We start from the raw sequence: 26,008 nt of genomic DNA, 5'->3' as shown, positions 1-26,008 counted from the left end.
CATTCCAGTTTAAGAACTTACGAATGGCAGGCAGGTGCGACCCTACATTATTTTTTACATGCTATCTGGCTGGGGAAACGCATTTTTGCAGCTTCTTTTATTGTGGTCTATGCTTTTTGTCTACCTCAGAGAAACACTCCCTCTACTACGTGTATACAGCCCTGACTAAAGCAGGTCCATTTCCTGAGTTCACTGCTGAGGCTGAATCTGATGACAAACAGATCGCTCACTACAGTAATGAAAAACGAGCCTGGGAAAGAGACAATCTCACTGTAGGAGTCTGGAACAAAGCTCCTGCCGAACCGCCTGAAACTAGAGAATCGTTCTTAAAGAATCTGTATGATTTGGCAATGTGCGAATTGTCTACAGTGTGTTCTGGTGAGTTTAGTGCTTTTTTCTTATGAAAATATATATATATCAATAAAAAAAATCATGGTGGCATCATTAAGAGCTCCGGTAGATGTGTGACAGAAATAAAGTCAATCTGGTGATTATTGTTTAATCAGATCTTAAGAGATTTAATGAATTATTTTATTTCAGATGATTTCATGGCTGAAATCTGTTGTACTTAACAGTTGTTAACAGTTGTTCATCATTAATGCTAATGCATTAGTGTTAATTTAACTCCAACTTATTTAGAGAGCGACCAAATGTTCTGATTTTACTCTGGGGATTTTACTGCGTGGCCTTTGCTCTTGAGAAATAAACATGATAAATTCTAAGACCTTTATTTTCTATTACCATTTGAGACTACTGATATGGAAAAAATGTACAAATTTTCCTGGTTTAGGAAAAAATATATTCTGTGTAGAAATACAATTTAATGCAATATATAACATTGTACAGATTGTAATATTGTAAAATTAAGTGGCATAACAGTATATTACAGTACTTAAAGTCATGCTGCCAAAATGTAAATTGAAATGGAAAAGTTTTACAGTACATACTGTAAACAAATTTAATTACAGCATGATACTGGTGACTACAGCACAATACTGTAAATGTAGTTCTGTTCTGTTAAAACACAGAATGTGGCTGGCAACCCAGCTGCCAGTATTATACTGTAAATTTACAGGGAAAAGTTTTACAGTGTGGGACATTTTCAGAAAAATATGTTGAAATTAGATTTTCATTAGATTATTATTATATAACATCTTGTCTAGCATCTCTGACAATATCTTGGAGAAATTCAGTGCAGAAATTAGTGCAGAAAAACAGTGATTTATTGCAGTCTTTCTCTTATGTTAAGAATTGTGGTTGAGGTGCTTTCCCTTAAAATCTCAAAGACAGTTTACCTATAAAAATAAACCATGTAACATATTTAATATCAATGCACATTCCCGCCAGTCCGGTTTAAACTATGGCAAACTAAGTTTGAGCACTTTTGTATTTATTTATTTTTTATTTTATCAATCTTGGTGATGTCAGTGCCCTAAAAGATGTTAAATTGACTATTTCACATCCAGAGATTAGAGATTGGATGATGAAGATACTGAACAAAGGAGTCAGATGAGTCTGTTAATGCACGGTGCGTGAACAGTTGCGCTGCGATCACTTTGCAATGTACACTTTTTTGCTATCTAAGCATACAGGGGTGATCAAAATATCAGAGACTATGCTTATGATAAATAACAGAAAACAGAGGTTAGCCTGTTTGTGTAATGATGCATTATAGCGCGCCTGATTGACAGACAGCTCTCTTTAAACCCCTGAACAGAAAGTGAAAACCCGTCTCACTCTTAAACCAGTTTTTCTCAAAATTATATTCCTAAAAATTGGAGCTCTCAGCCAGCTTCAGATAGCCGAAACTTTTGCTACATTAAAGCTATGCACAAAATAAAAAAGTTTTGGAAAGGTTTTGAATTTGGTAATAAAAAAAATTGTCAAATTTCACCATTTGTTGGGTTTTCTTAGATCGCATCAAACACACACACACACACACACACACACACACACACACACACACACACAGCTTATTTATATAGCACATTTCATACACAATGGTAATTCAAGGAAGTCAAAATAATCATAAAAAACAATCACAACATATTGTCAATAGATAACTTAGACAATAAAACAATAAATTGAAAAAGTTAAAAAAAAAAAAAAAATTATCGTAAGCTTAGTGTGCAGTTTTGGAGAATTTGATGTTTCCCCAAATAAAGAGAGAGGAGCTGCACTTGAATGCCCTGGAGTCATTTCAAAGATGCTGCCACGTGAAATGACTTGGCTTAAAGGTACTTTGATGTGTATATATATATAATGATGTTGTGTGGTTTTAGAGTTTCACGTACTCCAGAGAATAACTGGCTGTGAAGTGGTGAAACTTGATGGAACAGTGACGAATTGGACAGCCTTTGATAACTATGCATACGATGGAAAGGATTGTTCTTCATATAACTTCAACCACCCTCTTCCATGGACAAATAAAATCATAGAATACATCAAAATACATCATCAAGCTGGACAAAACCCTTTCCTCACAAATTTCCTCATAGACTGCATGAACTGGATTTTAACATTTAACAACACCTTTAGGAGTAAGTTCTGATCGCATGACTTTAATTAGCTGTTGTGTGTATTTGTGTTTTCGTCATGGTAGAGATGTTGTTTATCATCATTGTCATCACCACAGATTACACTTTAAGCAATGTTTAAATATTCATACCTGCATGACTTTTTTATGTATAGGCTAGTCTATTTCAATCTCATATAACTTAATGGCGTTAAGTTAAACTTAACTGTTTGAGTTATTAAAGTAATAAAAATCATCAATGATCTTTCAGGTGCACAAAATGTGATTTGGAAATGAAGAATACCATTTTTGACAGCACAGAAAGCAGTTACAGAAAGTTTAATGTTTGTTTGTTAATTGCATTGTTATTTTCTGCTCCAGCTCCACCGAATGTTTACGTCTATGCAAAGAAAGCTCCTGATGATGACAGTAAGCTGAATCTGATCTGTCTGGCTACTGGTTTCTATCCCAGAGATGTTGAGATGTACATTAGGTTGGACAGAAATATTCTTGAGGATCAAACATCATCTGAAATCAGACCAAATGAGGATGAAACCTTTCAGCGTAGAATCAGTGTGAAGATCAACAGAAACCCCAAAGGATCTTATGACTGTTTTGTCATTCACAACAGTCTGAGAGAACCAATTTCTGCAGAATGGGGTAAATATCACCATAAATATGTAGCAAGAGAACATGATAATGCTGTAATAGATTATTGTTGCATGGCCACAATCAATTACATTTAAGCTGTTTTACTACATTTCCACAATTTATAATGTTTATTTAAGAAACAGTTGTTATAAAATAGTTATTTATTATTATTTTTTATTCTGCAGATAAAAAATGTTCTAACTGTGAACCACAACCTCAAAGACCGGGGATTGCTGTAGCATTAGGATTAGCAGGTCCATGTTTATTACTTGTTTGTATTTGTTGGATTTGCTGCAAAAGAAGAAGATCAAGTGGTGAGTTATAAATATTCAGCATGATATTGTTGCATTAAAATTTCAAATATCTGTGTTTTAAAAGAGATCCTACTATGCTCTTACTGGAGGCTTTTATTGATTATTGAATTTGATATTTGTAACTTACATACACACCACACACTGAATCAAAAAGTGAAAAAGCATAATAGGACCCCTTTAAAGACATGTATGTACAAGGGATGGACAGATTAACAATATATACTGTATGACAGTAAAAATGTGAAGAAAAATGTGAACAAATAGAGATTATAGCAAATGAATGTGGCATCAGTACATGTTGATATACATATATAAAAAACATGATATCTGAATGTGTTAGAGATGAAGTTTTGATAATATGCTGTATCTTTTCCAGGTCTGTGAAGATACCAAAGGGATATATAAGATGAGTAGATAGTTTAGTGCAACTTCATTGTCCATTCTGCTTGTCACAGCGCGGAAATTTGTCTTTGACACTGGTGATATAAATACATCCACAAAATGTCACACGTTAACACAACATAAAATTTCACAAGTTTAACTTACTCAGTCATCATTAATATATTATTTTTATATATCTGACCAGAGGAATTTTTAGCTTGAGCACTGATGGAAGCATTTCAAAAGTAGAGTGGAGGGGATGAGTATAACCTTTAAAAATCACAATTGCTGTTTTGTTTTGTTTTTTCACCATAAAACAAACGAATAAGACCTGAAGTGAATGTTGTTTATAGCCAGTAATCTTATTTGCCTGATTAATTATTTGTGAAAGTTTGTTCTTCTGTTTAACTGTTATATTACCATGAGACAATATTATATGTAAGAATGCTTGCAATCATTGAGCTGTATGCATATTTAGAGTCTGTGTATTAACATTAAAACTAAGAAGACAGAGACTATGTCTTGCCTTTCTATATACAGACTCTACATAACTTTCAAAGTTGAGTTTATTGTCAATACTTGTTCCTAAATAATTGAAATTTATGCCTGCTCTGCAATTTTTCCTTTTATGACTGGTTTGTATGGGCTTGTATCTACTATTCTTGTTTGACTCCTCAAGCATAGCTCTTTTGTTTTCCCAATATTAAATGTAAAGAGCTACTTTCAAACCAACCAATTAAACTCTTAACAAACTCAAAATATGAAGGGCTATTCATTTCTTTCTGACAGGAAACCAGTGCTATATCAACGGCATACTTTATAAGGGAAGGATCATCATCATCACTGCAGTTCATTGAGGTATCCAGAGAATAATATTGTAGACAATACACATCCCTGGGGTACCCCAGTACTTAAAACCAAGCAGTCAGACATGGCATTATTAATACAAACATGGTGTGGTTTATTTTTTATTTTTTTTAATTCCTTAATAAATAAAATCAACCTACTGCTAACATCTAATTGTGAAGATGCTTTAAAATAAGTTTAGGTTGGACAGTATTGAAAGCAGACGAGAAATCAATAAAATGTTCTTAACATATTTGACTAAATGATTATCAAAATTATGTTGAACTTTATTCAAAGAGTAAGAGAGGCATCCATGGTGCTTCGATTGGCCCCGTAGGCAAACTGCGTGGGGTCGATAAACTTCTCAATTTGGGATGACAATTCCTTACACATATGCAGAGAACTGATATGAGTGCAATTGAACGAAAGTCATTTAACAGTTTTGCATGAGGTATTTTAGATATCGGAATAACAATAGAATTCTAGAAGAACAATAGAAGAAAGCAATCTTCTTCAGATTTAAACAATGTTTCAAATCTTTGTTTATCCATGGCTTATAGATTGTGACATCCTCGGATTAAACAACAGAGTTTAGAAAGAAATTAACATAACAGGCTATTGTATCATCCAACAATTTATAATTACTACAACAATCATGATCATTAAAAAATAAGTCCCATTCCGTACACTCAAAGCAGCCTCTTAACTGTTCTATTGAGTCTTTGGCATGCTTATTCTTCTTTAATAGTTCCCTATATTTTGGTAACAGATGGATAACATTGTGATCCGAGCATCCCAGAGGTGGATGTAATCTTGGCACATATGCACCTTCCACATTACCAAAACTTTTATCCAGAGTCTTAACCAGTCTCGTTGGGCAGGTTATGTATTGTTCAAGATTTGGCAACAAAGTAGATATGTCGCATTTATTAAAATCTGCAAGTAAGAAGACTTGGTCACTCACAGAACTGTAAAAGTTTGGTCCAGGCACATAGACTAAAATAACTATTATTTGTCCGAATTCTGAATTAAAGGAGTAGTAGACTTTCAGAACAAAATTTTCTTTAAGTTTCTTGAGAAAAACATTTCAGGATTTCTCTCCAAATAATGGACTTCAGTGGTGCCCGAGAGTTTGAACTTCCAAAATGCAGTTTAAATGCAGCTTCAAAGGGCTCTAAACGATCCCAGCTGAGGAAGAAAGGTCTTATCTAGTGAAACGATCTGCAATTTTCTTTTTCAAATTTCTAAACAAAAACTTCTCGTTTTCTTCCCCAACTTCAAAATCGTCCTACATCACCGCAGAAGTCTTGACCCAGTGTTTAAAAAGTGAACATGCAAAGAAGATCAAATGCCCTTTAAAAAAAAAAATTAAATAGGCCTAATAAATAAATAAAAAAAAAATGTAAAAGAGCGATGCTGGAAATTTTTGAAGTTGAAGAAGAAAACGAAATGGGAGTTTTTTGAGACTAGACTATGACTATGTGAGACAAGACAAGCATTCAAGGTTAAAAGGTATATAAATTGTCAATTTGTTTTGAAAGTGACCTATCCTTTCGCCTGATAAGACACTTTCTTCCTCAGCTGGGATCGTTTAGAGCCCTTTGTAGCTGCATTTTGGAAGTTCAAACTTGGGGGCACAATTTAAGTCCACTATATGGAGATAATTCCTGAAATGTTTTCCTTATGAAACATAATTTCTTAACGACTGAAGAAAGTAAGACATTAACATCTTGGATGGCAAAGTAAATTATCTGTACATTTTTGTTCTGGAAGTGAATTAATCCTTTAATAACTATCCATCCATAAATAAAAAGCACATCTTTGTGTACTCAAGCTGAAGCGTTTATAAAATGTTGCTGTATCTTGTTTTTAGGTTACATGTACTGCTATTGTATCATCATCAACTTTTTGTTTACTCATCCGTAACCATGCCGATGAACAAAATGAACTGTGACTGATCTGTGGAACAGTGATGGGGTTTCAGCAAAGTGTTCCCACATGTTTTGTAGCCCCCTGCTCCAGCTCCACTCCAGGTTTCCCACATGGCAAACTTTACAGTATGGCCACCAGTAGTACTATCTGTAGCCACTGATTTTAGATGCTCCTGTGAATATTTGTGTGTGCGCTCTGGTTTCTAATTACAAAGGCAAAGTTTTCTATTGACCGCATGTTTTTGGATTGTGTATAGTGGCCAATTACAGGCTTTCTGTTGAAATCAATGGCCTAGAGATATATTGTATACATTGTAATTGACTGAAAAACTGAACTGAAATATTTTGCATTCTACTAATGTATTATAATATGAGTTTTGTTCCTTTGTGAAAACAAAATTAATGATTGCTACTAGTGGTTTAAAAGTTGAAATAGTGTAAAACAGTTTTAGTAACTGTAAAATGTGTCTTTTAGGTATGAATTTGGCATACTGTATGTTGGGTTTTGAAATTCAGATATCAAATCATATTGGCTATGATTTAGCATTTGAGCCGGTTTGGTTACACAGACCTGGCAACCCTGTCCAGGCATATAGTGGTCTTAACATTTCATAAATAGAAGGCAAGAATTTGTTACTGTACTGTTCTGGTTACTTTATTCATTTTACTGCATATCAAAGATATTAGCAAATTTTACGCTCTACCTTGAAATATTTGTGATTAAGTAATGCAATTACTGCCACACATGAAGTTATATAATGAATCTAGGCATTGAAGGTATCTTGTACTTTTGCCCTGTGTGCATCCAAACCTGACATCCTGGCTACTTTACACAAATGCGAATGCATTAGCAGGTGTTTTATATATGAGATGAAGACATGGATGCATGAGGACATGATACGGCCGAAACCAGCATCTCCAATGCAAATATTTCATTTTACTAAATATTTTATTAATTTGTTATACTGAAGTCACCTTTTTAAAGGGTATTGGTTTATTTATGAATTTGAATGAATGTAAAGGCATCATAAAGAGAGTGATAATGAAGACTTGTGATTGTTTTTGTTATTATATTATTGTAATATTGTTCTATTGTATACTTTTTGTATTTTAAAATATCCTACTGCTGCCTTGGTCAGGTCTCTCTTGTAATAGAGATTTTAATCTCAATTAGACTTCCCAGTAAAATAAAAGTAAATAAATAAAAAATCATGTTTGTATATGTTTAAGAGGTTGTTATGTCAACCTTGATTTACTGCAATTTTGGGATGTTTAGTTTTATTCAACTTTTTTCCCCTACTGGCATGTCTCTTCGGTGTTGAGGGCTAGTGCATCTATGAAATCAAGTTTTTACTTAGAAAAATATTTTAAATTATTTTAGATGTTGAATTCTCACCGCTAGAAATGTCACAGACATTTGATAAAGTTCTGTTGATTTACCTTCTTGCTGACTTGCTGAAATTTATGAATTTTGTACTAGTTCTTCTGATTGTAACCAGCAGAGGGCATCATGAACCTGCAGATTGTTGCGTTCGATCTGCTTCCATTTCTTACAATTTCAATAGCGGTCTTTGCGCAGGTGCATCATTACTTCATTCAGCTCTCACACAGGCCTGTCCATTTGAGTAACTCAGTAAGCTACTTGTGAACGCTCGAATGTCAAATAACTTTATTCTAGAAGCTTCAAGCGCTTGCGGTATATAGAGTTAAAATACAGCCAAATGCACCTCGCTTCAGTTTAATTGTCATTGTAATTATAATGCAGTTCACAGACAAAAGAAAGGGAAACGACCTAGAAAATATGATCCTTGCTCCTGGAAAAACAACAATGGCGTCACCCCGCGTGCACAGGTATGCAGATATTTTTATACATTCAAACCGTAATACAATCTCTGATGTTCTCAGTCTAAGTTCTCCTCCTGATTGCCTGCTATGACTTATCACTTTGATCGTCTTATTGTCATCTTTTGAACAATGATTATAAAACTTGCACTTAAATTCACCTAAGGCCTGGTTTCACCAACAGGGCTTAGACTAAACCAGTTAGACTAAACCTTAAAAGAAAACATTACTGGTGTGTATTTTGAGACAAAACAAAGGCACTGATATATTTTAAGATCAGTCAGTACAAGCAGGGGCGCGGAGCCAGACGATGTATTCGGGGCTTAGCCCAAAGTTCCCCAAACCTAGGGGGTCCGGGGGCATGCTCCCCCAGCAGTGGCGAAGCCAGAGGGGTGTCCCAAAATTTTAGGGGGGAGGGGGAGGGGGGGTGGGGGGGTGTTGGACCAGTTCCCGTTTAATAGGTGTGGTTAGCCCAGATGAGGGACGTTCTAAAACGCTTAACGTGAAAAACGCTTAACGTGGCTTAACGTACGTAAAAAACGACCAGGAAACCCTAAATTTGTGTCAAACCTTACTTGGAACAAACACTAACTACTATCAAAAGAACGAGTCCTTATTCCACAGATAAAGTGAAGAATATCACGTTAAGCGTTTTCTCCCCCATAGAAGCCCATTATAATGAAACAGCTTAACGTGGTTTAACTTACCTCAACAGCGACCAGGGAAGACCAAACTTCTGTCAACTTTTACTTATAATAAATACTTTCTGCTGTCAAAAGAACGAGCTCTTAATATTCAGCATATAAAGTAATCGCCCCCCAGGGAAGTCCATTTAAAAAAAAGGCTTTAATGTGGCTTAATGGAGCTGAACGAATTTTGGTCAAACGTTACATATAATAAACACTGACACTGCAAGTATTTATTATGTAACATCAGAAATTTGGTTTTAAGATACGTTAAACCACGTTAAGTTATTTATCTATGGGGGACGCTTAACGTGATATATTCTCTTTTTATGCTGAATGAGATCTCGTATTTTGACAGCAGCAAGTGTTTATTAGCCTATATGTAACTTTTGACCAAAATTTGTTTTTTGCCGGTCGTTGTTCAGCTCCATTAAGCCACATTAAAGCGTTTCTTAAATGGACTTCTATGGGGGGCGATTACTTTATATGCTGAATATTAAGAGCTCGTTCTTTTGACAGCATAAAGTATTTTATTATAAGTAAAATTTGACAGAAGTTTGGTCTTCCCTGGTCGCTGTTGAGGTAAGTTAAACCACGTTAAGCTGTTTCCTTATAATGGGCTTCTATGGGGGAGAAAACGCTTAACGTGATATTCTTCACTTTATCTGTGGAATAAGGACTCGTTCTTTTGATAGTAGTTAGTGTTTGTTCCAAGTAAGGTTTGACACAAATTTAGGGTTTCCTGGTCGTTTTTTACGTACGTTAAGCCACGTTAAGCGTTTTTCACGTTAAGCGTTTTAGAACGTCCCCCCAGATGAAAACCTGCGCTTATAAGTTAATTTACAACCAAAAGAGAGGGACAACGCGTCTTTGCTTTCTTCCACAGTGGACGCGTCTTCCATCTTTTGTTTACGTTGTACGACACTTGAATTGCTTTTTCTCGTTTAAATGCTGCTCCCACAATTATAGCGTCTTTCGATGTTTTAAGAGGACTGGGAAAATATAAATATTTGGTCAGTATTGGATCTAATGGATGATAGTGGTAATATAACAACAATTCATTCAATTTAAAACACAAATTTTATCCAAAGCTATTATTTTGTTCTTAAACTGTTATTAATGCAATACCTTCAGGTATAAAAAATGTCAGTGAGATTGCTGTCCTTCATCCAGTCAAGCTACCCTTGTCAAATATTAAGAACTAAATTAAATCACACATTTGATAAAAAATACTGTTTTCTGAACACCCTTTCTAAAATGTCCTATTCTCCTCAAAGTAAAAGAAATGCAGTTTAAAATATAAAATGATATATATCCCTCTAATAAATTTTTGCATTCAAAATTTTATTTTGAAAATGTACTTTATCTATGCAAACATTTATATGAAGATACAGACAATTTCTTTTGACATAGTTTGTCATTCTTTTTGAAAAGCATTGCAGGACTGAATGGTAGAGAAGCTTGTGGTTACTGATAGTTTCACTCTAACCTTAGATGCAATGAATGGAATAACCAAAGAGTGCTTTATGTATGATTTGAGTAATAATATTATGTTATTAGCAAAATACTACATACATAAATGTAGATATTTTAAATCTCCTCCTTTGTTTATTCTGTTTATGATCTAAAATACTTCTCAGATTTGAATGAATTTAGAAAAGGCTATTACATAACTATATTTAAATGTTTTAAAAAATGTATGAAACATAAAACAAAATGTATGTTCCCCAAACAATGAATGTCAAACAATAAGCTTTACCAAATGTGTTAAAAGCATAAAACGGCACAGGTAAAGTTTTGACAAATCAGGATGACCTGTTGCATGCTTGTGGCTTTATTAATTATTTACTTGCATTGTACAGCCATGCAAGAATTCTTGTGATTAAAGAATTAAAGTATGACTTTTAATTTGTTTTTAAACATAATTCTGTCCTTGCATGAAATCCCCTATTTTTTGTCGTCAAAATGTGTGAAAGTTTAATTAGGGTGCAGGCAAAGTGGGCCACATTTTGTAAAACGTGTAATTTAGATACCTAGATATATTTTTTCTTTGGTATTACTATAATATTTAATTGTGAATACAGTTCATATAAGTGTTGTTTTGCAAGATATACACCAATGAGGTCATGTGCTCCAGACAAATTTCTTTTCAGGTAGTGGGCCATCCCTAAATATATTTAGCATCTTGACTAAAAACACATGATTTATTAACACATGAGCAGACAAACATTATTGTCATAATAATGTTTGTCTGCCCCCCCCCCCCCCCCAAAAAAAAAAACATACAGCCTTTTTATGTCTATAGTATCTAAAGACTTTTAACAGTTTTTAATTGTCAGAGCTTTATATTCGGCATCTATATGTTTTTTTTCCCTCTCATTCTTTCTTTCCTGACTCCAGTCTCATTTCCATTTTCTAAAAAAGTAGATTACATGTTAACTATAAAGTAATCAGTGAATGTCGATTTATTTAATGAATTTGGGTATAATTACTGAAGGTTACGCACGTCACACCTCTCTTCATCAATTTGCTCTGGCTATCAATAGCTGCTCGTATAAAATTCAAGGCATTAATGTTTGCCTTCAAAACCACCACTGGCTCTGCACCCCTTTACCTAAATTCATTACTTCAGACTTATGTGCCTCTAGAAGCTTGCGTTCTGCAAGTGAACGCATTATTGTGCTATCCCAAAAATGCACAAAATCACTTTCACAGACTTTCACTTTAAATGTACCTTTCATATGACTTGCTTAACTCACAAGAATTCTGACAACAATTCTGACTTTTTGCAGTTGCGACTTTGTATCTCGCAATTCAGAATTTTTGAACTGTGAGACATAAACTTGCAATTGCAAGTTATAAAGTCCAGTTCTGAGGAGAAAAAAGACTGTTTACAGAATTGCGAGATTATATCTCACAGTTCTGACTTTTTTCTCAGAACTGTGAGATACAAATGCACAATTGCGAGTTATAAAGTCAGAATTGTGTGAAATAAACTCTGATCAATTCAGACTTTTTTGCTCACAATTGTGACATTGTATCTCGCAATTCTGACTTTTTTTTCTTAAAACTGTGAGATATAAATGCACAATTGCAAGTTATATAGTCAGAATTGCTAGATATAAATAGATAGAGATATAAACTCGCAATTGCAAGTTATAAAGGCCGGTTCTGAGGAGAAAAAAAAGACTGATATGTTCACAGAATTGCACGTTTATATCTCACAACTTTTTTTCTTGCAGTTGTGACTTTGTATCTAACAATTCTGACTTTTTCAGAACTGTGAGATATAAACACACAATTGCAAGTTATAAAGTCAGAATTGCTAGATATAAATGGAAATAGAAAGCCCTCGGCTAGGGCTGGGCGATTAATCGAAAAGTAATCGAAATCGACATTCAGAACCTATAATCGATCAAATTTTTCCAGGTCAATTATTTCAATTACTTTCCCTTTAAAAACACTACTGCGTGTGGAGTCAGGTGACCCCGCTCCATTACGTAACATTATTCCGCCGACATGTCGATGGAGAGCTTAAGCAGTATTTATACAGTAAAAAGTATTTACAGGATATACAAGAGTAATTTTATTTAGAAGAGATACTGCTTATTTTCTGCGTTTAACATGTATTATTATTTTGTAAATAATTTATTTTGTTTCCAAAAGTGCAAGTTATTTATTTTCACTGATTTAAGAAAAATGTGACTTTTCGTTTTAAGCAATGTGTGCTTTAATTTCAGTTGTTCAACACTGATGTTCAATAAATTATCTTAGATAGTAGATAGTGTGTGCACCCTTCATTCTCATCAATCTCTCACTTGTAATATGTGCGCATATTTACTGTGCAAAACTTGTCAGTGAACTATGAGGACAAAAAAATAAATATTATTTAAATATAATTAAATATAATTTTATTAATTGAATAAAATAATCGTTCATTAATCGTAATCGGGTTAAAATGTTCAATTAATCGAGATTTTGATTTTAGGCCAAATCGCCCAGCCCTACCCTCGGCCATCTTCAAGAATCGGCTAAAAACATCTCTTTCATTTTTATTTGACCCCTTTATTCTTATATCTCCCTCTATCCTTTAAAAAAAATCTGCTTGTTTTCTTAAAAAAAATAAATAAAAAAATAACTGTAGCTTCTCTGTTCTTGCTGTATTCTATCTATCTATTTTTAGGCCTAAAAATAGATAGATAGCAAGCACTAAAAAGCAAGCACTGGCTTGCTTTTTCTTTTTTATTCCATTTTCTTTTTATTTATTATATAATAAATAAAAAAAACCTTGATCCGTGTACTGCGTTAGACTGAATGAGACTTGTCATAGCACTTGCATTTTATCGCTCTTTTGTTGATTTTAATTGCTTCCATTGTCCTCTTTTGTAAGTCGCTTTGGATAAAAGCATCTGCTAAATGTCTAAATGCAATTGTAAATATTGTTTATTATTTAGATCTGTTATTTCAGTCAAATTCATGTTTGGATAGTAGGGTAATTGTCGCAGGTTTCATTAGTCCAGTCTTGAGTTTTCCTTCACTGGTTACCAGTGTTTTCCTGTCACCATATTGCACACCCAACTGTGATGCCCACTCCTAAATGGACTGGTGTGAATAATTGTTAAACCTGTATGCCTGTAACAGGCATGAACTGAGTAAGTGTCCAGCATATGGGCCAAACAACACAATGAGAAAAGTTCATGAAATTGAACAAGAGCAGCACAGAAATGTTCATAGGTTTTATTGAAGAAAAGCAGACTGAGGTTGATACAGTAGCTGTTGCCCCATTAGTGGGAAAAGATAAATGGACAGAAATGCTGAAAGTAAACAAAACGTTCTTTTGAAGTGGAATGCAACAAAACCAAGACTTTAAAGCAGTGTCAGGAAAATCTGTCAGTGAAAAATGTTAGCAGTAGTTGCATACTCTGCTCACAAGATGGAGACAAAGTGAAGATCATCTGCTGATTGAAAGAAAAACTCTGAATTTCAGATTGTACAAAGAAAGAAAAAACCCAGGTTAAAAAAAAAAGTGCACTTCCATAATGTACTTAAAGTGCTCTATTTTCACACCCTAATTTTTTAATACTTCTTCAACTAAGTGTACTCAGCTGTGCAATTTCGGACACCATAAATATAAACTAAAATATGCTTTTATCATACAGTTGAGGTCAAAAGTTTGACAGAACCTGCAAAATGTTAAATTTCACCAAAATAAGAGGGATCATAAAATGCATGTTATTATTTATTTAGTACGGACCTGAATCAGATATTTCACATAAAAGATGTTTACAGATAATCCACAATAGAAAATAATAGTTGAATTTATAAAAATGACCCCATTTTTAAAGTTTACATACGCTTGATTCTTAATACTGTGTTGTTACCTGTCTTCTGTAATTCTGAAAGGCAGTACTACATGAAAAAAATATGACATTTAGGCAAAATAAGACACAAATGTAGTACACATCTCTGTTCTATTCAAAAAGTTTTCACCCCCGGCTCTTAATGCATGTTTTTTTTTTCTTCTGGAGCATCAGTGAGCGTTTGAAGTTGCCTTCTGTAATAGTTGCATATGAGTCCCTCAGTTGTCCTCAGTGTGAAAAGATGGATCTCAAAATCATACAGTCATTGTTGGAAAGGGTTCAAATACACAAAAATGCAGAAAAACCAAAGAATTTGTGGGAGCTGAAGGATTTTTCTGCAAAATGTTAATTATTTTACTGAAATAAGAGGAATCATACAAAATGCATGTTATTTTTTTTTAGTCCTGACCTGAATAGTTGAATTTATAAAAATAACCCTGTTCAAAAGTTTACATTTGATTCTTCTTAATACTTACCTGAATGATCCACAGCTGTGTTTGTTGTTGTTTAGTGATAGTTGTTTGTGAGTCTCTTGTTTGTTCTTGTTATTGTTTTATAGACCATTGCACAATGAACATTTTACACAAGTCTTGAAAAAGTTTTTTTATTTATTTATTTATTTATTTTTATTTGCATTGTTTAAGCAATTGAACATTATATTACTTTTTTTTTTTTATATAGAAATGTAGTTATTTAGCTGGTAAAAATAAAGACAACAAACAACATGGTATATTATACAACAGAGTTAGTATTCATGAACTGAAGTAGTATTGTTCATGAAAAAAATAGCAAAAAATGAAACAAAGAATTGTGCAAATGATAACAAAAAACATACTTGTGCGTTCGCTGAAGCAAATGTAAAGTGCTTTTTTAAACAAGCAGCAACCATGTAAATGCCAAAAAGCTTCACCATGGTTCTATAGTGCCTCAACATTTCAGAATGTACTCTAAGACCAGGATTGTAAAACATTCATTCATTCATAATACATTCAAGATGGGGTTCACACCAGCTGGGCAAGTGACTGCTTTGTAAACAACAGGCAGAAGGTCGTAGGTCATTCAGATATTTTCAATCTGATGTAAACAAGTGTAAATATCAGCACCGTCATTCATGCCTACAAGACTAAAGACTGACAGTTATGAAAGTTTTGTCAGTAAATGCTGGTTCTTTTCAGCTAATTGTAACAGAGAAATGCTGAAATATTTACAGCACAACCAGACGTTTGCTCACAGCTGGTGCTACTGGCAATAGAGGCAGAAAAATAAATTAAATTTAAGATCAAGAAGATCAATTTCTCATTGATCAGGGTGAGAGAATTTCATATGTGCAATATGAAAGCAATAAAGCCTTATGCTAAATATTTTAAGCTGAAGTGTGAAATACAGTTTTTTTTTTCCCCTCAATTGCTTTGGCACATTTTCCGAAACGGCTTTATTCTCTGAACAACTGTTTGCTAAGACATAAGCACTTAAACCCCATTGTATGTCTGCAAAAAGTATTAACTCTTAAACTTAGTTAATGTGACTTGGCCAATGTCACTGTAATAAAAACTGTTTTTTTTTTTCAGTGTGTGAGCCAAACTGGTCAAAATGTCTAGATTTATTTTTTTTTATTTTTGCTTAGATTTTTTCGACATGGAAATATTTGTTATAATCAATAATAATAAAAAAAAATCAATAATAAAATCTGATAAAATATTAGCCTTCCCATTATGAGGTGATATTTGACTCTTTAAAGTGAATTAAAGAGGAATTACATTTTTACCTTTCTAGTGGCTTCACGCTGTGCCTAACAACGCCCTTTAGCTGTTATAAATTCACTGTAAACCACAGCCTTTTGGGGCTTATTGCTTTAGTATCACATTCTGTAGAAAAAGGAGACTGGTATTTGTCACAGTTTGGAAAGATGGGGAGAAAACCTGACAGAATAACATGACAGATATCGCATTTTGTGTAAAATTAAAAATGGACTTAATACGATTAAATACAATACTGATTTTGCCGTTTATCGGCTTTTGGAACCAAACTCTTTATACGTTTCCAAGTTTGATTGATTGGTAAGATTGTGATCCAGTGCTTAGTACTCACAATTCATTTTCATTCATTCACAATCTGTCGGGATGAGAGATAACCCCTCCTGGTAGTGTGATTTAGTGTAATCACTCAGACACTGCAGCTTTCACTCTGAGTGCCAGCAACATGTCAAAAGTGCCTGTATGCACGAAAAAGTGCCCATACATTAAAGACTTAAATACAGAAGTCCGTACAAGCCCACTTCAAACACTGTCGTGATCCCAATTTTATTATGATGGCAAGTAGGGTTGCAAAGGGGCAGAAATTTTCCTGTGAACTTGTGGAAAATTTCCAAAAAAATTCTGAAAATGCCAATTTATCAGACAAGGAATGGTTGTAGTGTGTGCTAGTTACAGAATTTGCACGCATCCTAATAGATTTTGATAATTGAACGTATCGTTTTGGATGTAATGGCTCACACAATAAAATAATGTTTAGAAGTTGAGAACGATTTTAAAAGTGTAACGATTTCACTGGGAATCAACTTGTCAGTTTTGATCCACAAGCTATGTGGATTTAGTAATTGTGCAAATTTTAGACAACTACACTTACTTGCACACGTGCCAAAACACATGCAATTGGCTAGAGTTGGGGTAGTTCAATTTTTAGGGGACTCGGACTTGTCACGAACTCGGATGCGTTTTGACTCGGACTTGACTCGGACTCAAGCTTTTCGGACTCGGGAATAATTGCAGAGTCCAGGGACAGTTGACTCTTACAGTTGAATTTTACTGACTCGATGCATTATTACGAAAGTGACATTCAGTAATCGCACGTGTTTAAAAGTCTTGCCAGAACTTGAAAGCCTGCTGGTTTCTTTGCATACACAAACACCCAAAGTGCGCTCAACGAAAGCGCCTCTCAGTCAGCGTGCAAATACTGAATTAAGTTTACTTTTGCATGTTATTGCTACACACTTACACGAAAAGTAATGTCAAAATGCACCGTCTTGGAGAGTATTAATGCAAATGCGGTCGGTTTTGTCCTGTGAGTGAATTTAAACAGTTGGGAGAAATACAGATGTGTCACAATATATGATCGGTGCATCCGGTCTTAAAGCGACAGCAACGTAAACCTGCTGCAGCAGACTGCGTCATATTAAATTTGCCTATTTTATCTCACAATTCAGAATTTTATAAAAAAATATTTGGCCGCACAACTGTTGATATTACCCAGCATTGATAATTCTAATAATAAATCAGCATATTAGTATGATTTCTGAAGGATCATGTGACACTTAAGACTGGAGTAACAGCTGATAAAAATTCAGCTTTTCATCACAGGAATAAATTCAATTTTAAAGTATGTTAAAATAAAAAACTGTTTATTTTTCTGTATTTTTAATCAAATAAATGCAGCCTTGATGAGCATAAGAGCCTTCTTTAAAGACTATTACAAGTCTTACTGACCCCAAACTTTTGAACGGTAGTGTATACAAAAATAAAAATATAAATAAAATAACATTAAGGAAAAAACATGTAACATGGGCAGCACTAACACATTTAATTTGTTCACTACTTTTTGCCAGCCCTCTCTCCTGGCTTTTGCAGCATTTGCTGTGTTTTCCCGGTGTCTTTATTAAAGTTTGAAATTCTCCATAACCCTCTAATAAAAGCTTTTGCTCCCCTTGAGAAAAAAAAATTGAGCTCGCTCTTTTGCCATTTGGTCAACCAATCGAAGGGGTTGTGATCAGTGTATCTATTATCGATACATATCGCCTTTTAAACCAACCCACGAACGTGCAATAATCCTAGACAACTCAATCCAGCCATACTAATCATCAACAACAGGTGTGCTCCAAGAACCAAATTAGCCACATCGTAATTAGCACGATGATCTCATCTAGATGTGTCAATTCACCTCGGATGTATCAAGCCACTTACGAAGAACGAACCCCTGAACTCATTTGAGAACTGAGCCAAAGCAATTGAGAAAAACTGTAAGTATTTTGAGGTAATTCAAAAAGCTAAGTAGATAAGAAAAAAGAACGTTGAAAAAAGAAAGAGCATTATAAACTGTTTTTGTGCAGTTACTGCACAGTGAGTGAGTGACATACATACTGTGTCGTTAAAACTGATGTCATGATATTATTGTAGATGACACATCCAAGATCTTGCTTCTCAGCAACATGTATGTCAAGCGGAGATCTGTCAATCATCCACGCCAGAGTTGATCTGAATCACTTGCAGTCAGAGATTCCCTGACCCTGTGGTGATGTTCTGTGAGTCATTACCATTACTGATTATCAAGCCTAGAGATGATGCAATATATAATTATATGCTTCACTTAATAAATCCCATTCGTAAGCATAAACTCATAAGCCTTTAAGATACTAGATTTTAAAGCATTGTCTTTATATTATTAAATGCTAAATAAATATTTGTGACTCTGGACCAAATTGCCTTTAAAGGTGCCATAGAATGGAAAACTGAATTTACCTTGGCATAGTTAAATAATAACAGTTTAGTACATGGACATGACATACCATGAGTCTCAAACACCATCGTTTCCTCCTTCTTATATAAATCTAGTGTTTGCAAAAGACCACCGAAAAATAGGTCAATTCCAACATAACACAGACTGTTACGCAACATCCCCGAGATCGTTAATAGTTACGCCCCCACGTTAATGATGATTGGGCGATGCAAATGTTGGGGGCGTAACTATTAAATTTGCATCGCCCAATTATCATTAACGTCAGCACAACAGTTAAACAAGGCGACACTCAAGGGACACGGTTAGCTTAATGCTAGCGCTAGCCTGTTACATTGCAACACATAGGATTTCACTTTCCACATAAACAGAGAGATGACTGCGCTGATGATGGTGAATGATGGAGAAATAACTGCACTGATGATGGCGAATGATTTACAGATCTTGAGAATCGTGCATCACAGTAATCAGACTAAAATATCCACGATACCAAGCGGAAGATTCAACAAACCGCATATTAAAAGCAGCGAGAGCTCCTAATTAAATATATATTTTTATCCATGTGCGAGCTATAGAGATGAGCCGCTCTGTGAAACAGCCAATCAGAGCAGAGCTCATTAATATTCATGAAGCTTCCAAATAAGGCAATAACAGAGCATTTCATTCTAGGGGCTAATCCTAGGTTGTAAATGGACCTGTAAAATCGTTTCTGGAGATTTTTTGCCCTTTCCTATGCCATATACCTTCTATGTAGATATCAGAGAACAATTTAAAATATTCTCTCAATGCATTCTATGGCACCTATAAAGTTTTCCAAATGAAGTTCTTAGCAATGCATAATCAAATTAAGTTTTGATATATTTATGAAAGGAAATTCACAAAATGTCTTCATGAAACATGATCTTTACTTAATATCCTAATGATTTTTGGCATAAAAGAAAAATGGATAATTTTGACCCATACAATGTATTTTTGGCTATTGCTACAAATATACCCGTGCTACTTAACACTGGTTTTGTGGTCCAGGGTCACATTTCATTAAAGTAATCTCAGGTTGAAGACATATGAGAATGAAAAAAAATTACATTTGAAACATGCTATTATACATGATGTTAGAGTTTATCAAAAAATTATATTTTAGCATATAATATGGAATAAAGTCAGGTTGAGTAAATAAGGACAATTTTCAGTTCTGGGTCAATTATTACTTTAACTAATATAAACTCACCATTACACCTTCTGATTGTGTAGATTAAGGACAAGAGGCATAGAACTGCAGCTGCAAAAGCACCTACAGCTACTACTGTCCAGTGAGGACTTGTAGATTCTAGACCTCCATCTGCAGGACAAAAAAATATAACCATTTAAATGAAATAACCATTCCATAAATTCATGCAACAAGTAAATAATATGTCTTGAGAAATTTTGAGCTGACAGTTGGAGTAGGAAGCTACTATAAAACAACTTGCAGAAAATATTAACTAATGACAGTTAATTTGGTCATATTTACCCCATGATGTTGTAAATGTCTGACCGTTGTGATGTACATGACACTTATAAACCCGTTTCTCATCTCTGTTTATCTTCACACTGGTTCTCATCTGATATGTTTGGTTATCGTTGGGTCTGACTGCAGTCGAGCTGAAGGTTTGAAGTCTCATGTTGCTTTGTGTGACGTTCATTTCTATGTGTTTGGGGTAGAAACCAGTAGCCAGACAGGTCAGAATCTGCTTGCTTTGGTCATGAGGAGCTGCAGATGCAAACATGTAAACAGCTGGAGGAGCTGCAATAAGAAACACATCATGAATACAGAATATTGGAATCACTCAAATAGCACCTGATTCTGAACAAAAAGACTAACACATACTGCTTATCGAAGCATTAAATGTGGAGATCCAGTCAATGCACTTGTTGAGGTATGACTGGAGATACAGATTGTGAGATCTGTCAGTGTCCCATTTCATTTTGGTTTCTTTTGCCTTTGGACTTTTTTCCTTCCATTGCATTGTGTCAGTATCAAAGGCAATAAAATCCTCTCCATCATATCCATACTCATCAAATGCATTGAAATTCATCACTGATCCATTTGGATGTTTGTCAACCCCACAGCCGATTCTCCTCTGAAGAGTATGGAGGCCTAAACATGTAAATTAATAAATAAATAAAAAATTTAAAAAAGCTAATTATTAGAAGAAAAAAAAAATATAATTAATTTGAGGCCCATAAAAGCATTTGGACGTTAAACATGGATATAGATATATATCATTCAAATAAAACCCAAAGGATTCACCATCACATCTGGAGCTTGTGCAGTTCGCCAGAGTGTTAACCAGATGCAGAAACCAGTCTCTAAAATCATGAGGTACTTCGCAACAGATTTCTGCATCCAAACAGTCTCTTTTCCAGGTTTGTTCTTCATTGCTGTAGTGAGAGATCTGTCTGTCATCACAAACACCCACTGCACTGAACACAGGACCAGAGAACCCATCAGGTTTGGTGGTGACAGTGTAATCAAACTGGAGATGGTGTCTCTCTGAGGAAAGATAAATGCAAGACAATAACAGTGTTAAGGATTACATGTCAACATTACATCTAGTCAAACAGCCTGAGAGTGTTCCAAATAGTATCTCTCTCATTTAATGCCTCTGACAGGTCAGTTCACTCAGCATCTTAACATTTGTTAACACCTGTGGACGTACTATGGATTTACTGTAACCATGGTTTTGCGACAGAAACATAGGCATGAATTATACATATAAACGGACTGACGGGATGGAACTGCAATTTTTTTTTGTCCATTTGCATATGCACTAAATAGGCGTGTTGAAAGGTCATTATTATTGGTTGTTTTATTATTTTTGCTAAGATTTTTCATAAAATGTACACTATTGGTTTATTCTTGTTTATTATGTGAGTTCTTGATGATTTAAGGTTAGCTTAATGATTGAACACCAATAGGTTAAAACTTTAGGTTAAAATCTCCAGGGACCGGAACTAGCCAATTTTCAACATGATCGGCCGAACCGGTGACCAGCTGGTCAGTCTAATGATTCCCCGATCTGTTTTGACATCACACTTATGATGACTTAAAATAAGCTGTGGCAGATGAGGCTTGAGCAGCCTGAGTTAGTTTGTGAGAGAGACCAGAGGTCCTGCATGCAGGGGGACCCGCTAAAATTTTAAATGAGTTTAAATGACTTAAGTTGATTTAACTTAACATTTTAAGGCAGCTGTTAAACTTAAGTTTTTAAGTTGAAACTGGTGAAATTGTTTTACAGTATGGATTAATATTTAATATCTGTCTGAAGACCGTTTTAAAACATGGTCTTGGGGTGAATGTAGTTGCAATTAACATATATTATTTTCATTAGGCTATTTATCATTTTATGGGACAATGACTAGCATAGTTTTCATGTCAGACTGCAGTTATACCACCTTTCCATAGATATTAAATGTCTAGGGTCTGGGAAGGGAAACATAAAACCAGTTTGGACCATTACCCCACCTTTACATGGTGCGTGACTAAAAGTAAGCAAGACCGAAGGCAAAAAGCAAGCAAACTTGTTTTATTGCTACAGACTGTGATGCTTATTTACAAAAAATATAAAGATGTGATAAAGAAGGGCGGAAAAACAGCAAAGAAAAAAACTTGGGTAAAAAAAATACAGACACAAAAGAATCAAGACTATTATTCAATGTCACATTGGGACGTAACAGTTAACTATGACATTTTACTTATAATTGTATTTTTACCTGGCAAACCAACTCATATTCTACAGGCCTGCTCTGGATTTTTTCTTTATTTATAGGCTTTCTATTTTAGCCTATTTTTAAATGATCTTAATCATGTTTTCAACACACCGACATGAGCTCAGTGAAATGTTCTTTAGGTTGTTAATAATCTGTCTGGTAAGTGGTTAAATGGTGGTTGCTGCTTATTAAAAAGATTATAAGGAGATTTTTGGTGGTTCCTGCCTTGAAGCTTGAAGAAATTAGTGTCTACCTAGTGTACGAGATAAAATGCGGGTGCAGTTTGGGTCACAGTTTTTAATGTCAAATTATTATTTCACCACCCTGAAAAGAGAGGATATATTGAGAAACTAAATTGTATTGGTCTATGTCAGTGCTCTTTTTCCTTACCTTTCTTTTGTTGGAGAAATGATCCAACTGAATTGCGCAACATGAAAACCCTGACATCTACAACTATTTGTGTCCACTCGCTTTTTGTGTCGGCATCTTCTAAAACATCATCGTTTTGTGTTTTTTAGCTTGTTTACTGTACACCTTGTCACATAGCAGCTTTTTTTTTCTGTTTTTTGTTATAAGTCAGAAATGCCAAGGCGGCAGCTTCCCGCAATACAAAGTCAATGGAGGGTGTTGGATTGTTTCCCCCGGTGGCCCTATGGCCTAAATGTAAACAAGCATGGATGAGAAGCACATGGTGGAACACTTGAAAGATGGATGAAAGTGCACTTTCATTCTCTGAGAGCAGATGGGGCTAAAAATAATGCAGCCGTTACCCCAGAAACCCTGCATACCAAAACAGCTTTTTCTTTCTGAAAAGTGTTTAAATTATTTAAATAGCCATTCAGATTTGTGTATTTGCTACGGTGTTCATCACAGCACCAAATACTTATGTTCAAAATTATTTATTTATTTATTTTTTTACATTTTAATCCGAACTACAACATGCCCAATCATTTTTATTCTTAACTTAATTTTAATTCATTTTGTTCTTAAATTCTTTTTTATTGTTGTAATTATTTTTTTTTTTTTTAAATGATTATTTTATTTTAACTCCTTTTATGTACGGCACTTTAAACTACTACTGTGTATTAAATGTGCTATATAAATAAACTTGCCTTGCCTTGCCTAGATATTCTTTAAAAGTGTTTTGATTCTTTGTTTCGGTCCAACGTTAAATTAGGGCTTCACTAGTTAACATTGGTTAATTCTTTAGCTAACATAAACTGCAATTGAAAAATTCTTCTAAACATTCATTAATCTTGGGTAAATCCAATGTTCCATAACAAATCAAAAGTTGTAACTGTTATTTAATAAGCTAACATTAACTAAGAGATGTATTTTTTTTTTAAAGATTAATAACTTATGTAGCAAATGTAGCTATTGCTCATTGTGGATAATAAGGCTTTAACCAAGGTTAACTATGAGATCTAACTGTAAAGTGATACCTATTGGTCTTTATATTTCTTTTGCACTTTAATCTGTGTACATCTTTTTAACTTTATAAATTTCTTTATGTATTGCTTTTTTGTATTTAAATGTTCAGTTATTTTTGTTATAAGAAAATACTTAAACCTGTTATACTGTATTACGACACCATTTTTTTGCAAATAAATTTAAATGTTGTGATAATACCGTACAATGTGATAAAAGCAGTATCAATTAACCGCAACATGAAAACTGCCTATGCATATTGTGTGTGTGTGTGTATATATATATATATATATATATATATATATATATATATATATATATATATAATTATTATTATTTTATTATTTAAAGAAACCAAACCAAAGCAGTTGAAATTTGTGACAACGAGAAAAGCAATACTTGTGTTTTTCCGCTTGCTTTTTTATTTTATATAAAAATTATGGTATGCAGTTGCTTCAAACAATTGTATAAAGCTATTTTAAACATTAGTCAATGTAAATTGTGATAATCGTAATGAATAATCGACAGTTAGGATTTGTCATAATTGTGCAGCTCTAGTTACTATTGGAATAAGTACTAGTAACTTTACAAAAGACTTTTATTTATTTAACATTAAATCGTTAAATCGAAACATATAAAAAAAAGAGTGTTGATCATGTCCAAATACACATTCAGATGTATTTAACCTTAAATAGTACACTAACTGTAGCCTAATATAAATACTATATTAGAAAATGTTATCTTTTAAATGGTCAGGATCATTATTGCACATTATTTACTACAAAAAACTCCTCAAAATATGTATTAAATAGAACTGAACTATATATTACAATTATTTAATTGAATAAAAGTTACACTTAAGGTAGCTACTTAAGTCACATTTGACTGCCAAAGAGTATGAGAACATATTAATTATGTCTCTTTATCACTTACAGAATAAAATGCGATTGTAAAGCGTATTCAGAGAAGTTATCAATACATAATCAATGCACATTATGTGTTAATAATTACTCGAAATTGCTGCAAATAGTAAAACTGCTGTCTATCCTACTTAAACCCATTCAAACACAGACAGCGCGGAGCTGTTTGGAACTATTGAGAGCTCCATGAACCACGTGACCGCACAGCGGCGGCTCTGTTTCTCTGTTACTCTAATGCTGATGATACACTGGGCAACTTTTTGAGCAATGTTGCCGGGCTACTTTGGCAAATGTTGCAGTAAACGGGCAGCCAGGTGTGAAACAGAACCCACAACAGATCTAAATTTTCCAGATAGAAATGTGTTACCCATTTTTAATGAGAAAGTGCCCAAGTAACATTGCTCAAAAAAAGTTGCCCGATAAAATTGCTCAAAAAGTTGCCCAGTGTATCATCAGCATATGGCTGGTTTCTGCGAAATAAGCCCGTTACAGAGAACATTCACCTGTGGTGCAGACCACAGTTTCCTTTCTATTGCAGTTGCAGCAGCAATCATTTCCAAGTGGCCCCTCGCTGCAGGCTGTAGCGCGTTGACGTAGTTGGATCAGGTCCAACGTACTGGACGTTTATTTTTTTATTTTTTTTATTGCCAAGGTACAAAGCACAAAAGTACAAAAATGTCAGCGTTATAAATGTATAGAATTAAATAAAAAATAAATAAATACAAAACAACCTTAAACAATATAAATTAAAAAGATGAAACAAATTGATAGTTTTAGAAGCCTTAAGATTTTTGGATGATGAAATAGTTTGGATACTGTTGAACCCACTGATCTATATAATGTTCTCTATTATAGATCAGTGGTTGAACCTCTTTTAA

At 34.1% G+C, this 26,008-nt stretch overlaps 2 protein-coding genes across 2 annotated transcripts in view; one reads left to right on the top strand and one right to left on the bottom strand.

Moving 5' to 3' along the window:
• The window catches only part of LOC141289425 (zinc-alpha-2-glycoprotein-like), a 7,355-nt gene extending 2,735 nt beyond the window's left edge, over positions 1-4,620 (top strand). The window contains exons 2-6 of the mRNA XM_073821523.1: positions 130-378; positions 2,283-2,540; positions 2,897-3,175; positions 3,352-3,480; positions 3,857-4,620. Of these exons, the coding sequence (XP_073677624.1) occupies positions 130-378; positions 2,283-2,540; positions 2,897-3,175; positions 3,352-3,480; positions 3,857-3,864 (923 nt within the window). The 3' untranslated portion in view covers positions 3,865-4,620. The remainder of the gene's footprint in view (positions 1-129; positions 379-2,282; positions 2,541-2,896; positions 3,176-3,351; positions 3,481-3,856) is intronic.
• Positions 4,621-20,359: 15,739 nt separating this feature from the next.
• LOC141289424 (zinc-alpha-2-glycoprotein-like) lies at positions 20,360-25,501 on the bottom strand. The gene is made up of 5 exons (XM_073821522.1): positions 25,498-25,501; positions 21,323-21,565; positions 20,900-21,169; positions 20,580-20,815; positions 20,360-20,371 (listed from the first exon to the last, which is right to left on the bottom strand). Exons 1-5 carry the CDS (start codon positions 25,499-25,501, stop codon positions 20,360-20,362), a joined length of 765 nt encoding a protein of 254 aa, XP_073677623.1.
• Positions 25,502-26,008: the final 507 nt, after the last annotated feature.

The sequence above is a fragment of the Garra rufa genome, chromosome 17 (genome assembly GCF_049309525.1).
Source record: "Garra rufa chromosome 17, GarRuf1.0, whole genome shotgun sequence".
NCBI lineage: Eukaryota > Metazoa > Chordata > Actinopteri > Cypriniformes > Cyprinidae > Garra > Garra rufa.
Note: the sequence above shows the minus strand (reverse complement) of the source record. Positions and strands in the feature narration are given on the sequence as shown.

Excerpts from the sequence above, each read along its gene's own strand:
- LOC141289424 (XM_073821522.1), bottom strand. Across the intron at positions 21,170-21,322 it reads CACAAGCTCCAGATGTGATG|GCCTCCATACTCTTCAGAGG; the intron begins GTGAATCCTTTG and ends TTACATGTTTAG. Across the intron at positions 20,816-20,899 it reads ATTTAATGCTTCGATAAGCA|CTCCTCCAGCTGTTTACATG; the intron begins GTATGTGTTAGT and ends TTCTTATTGCAG.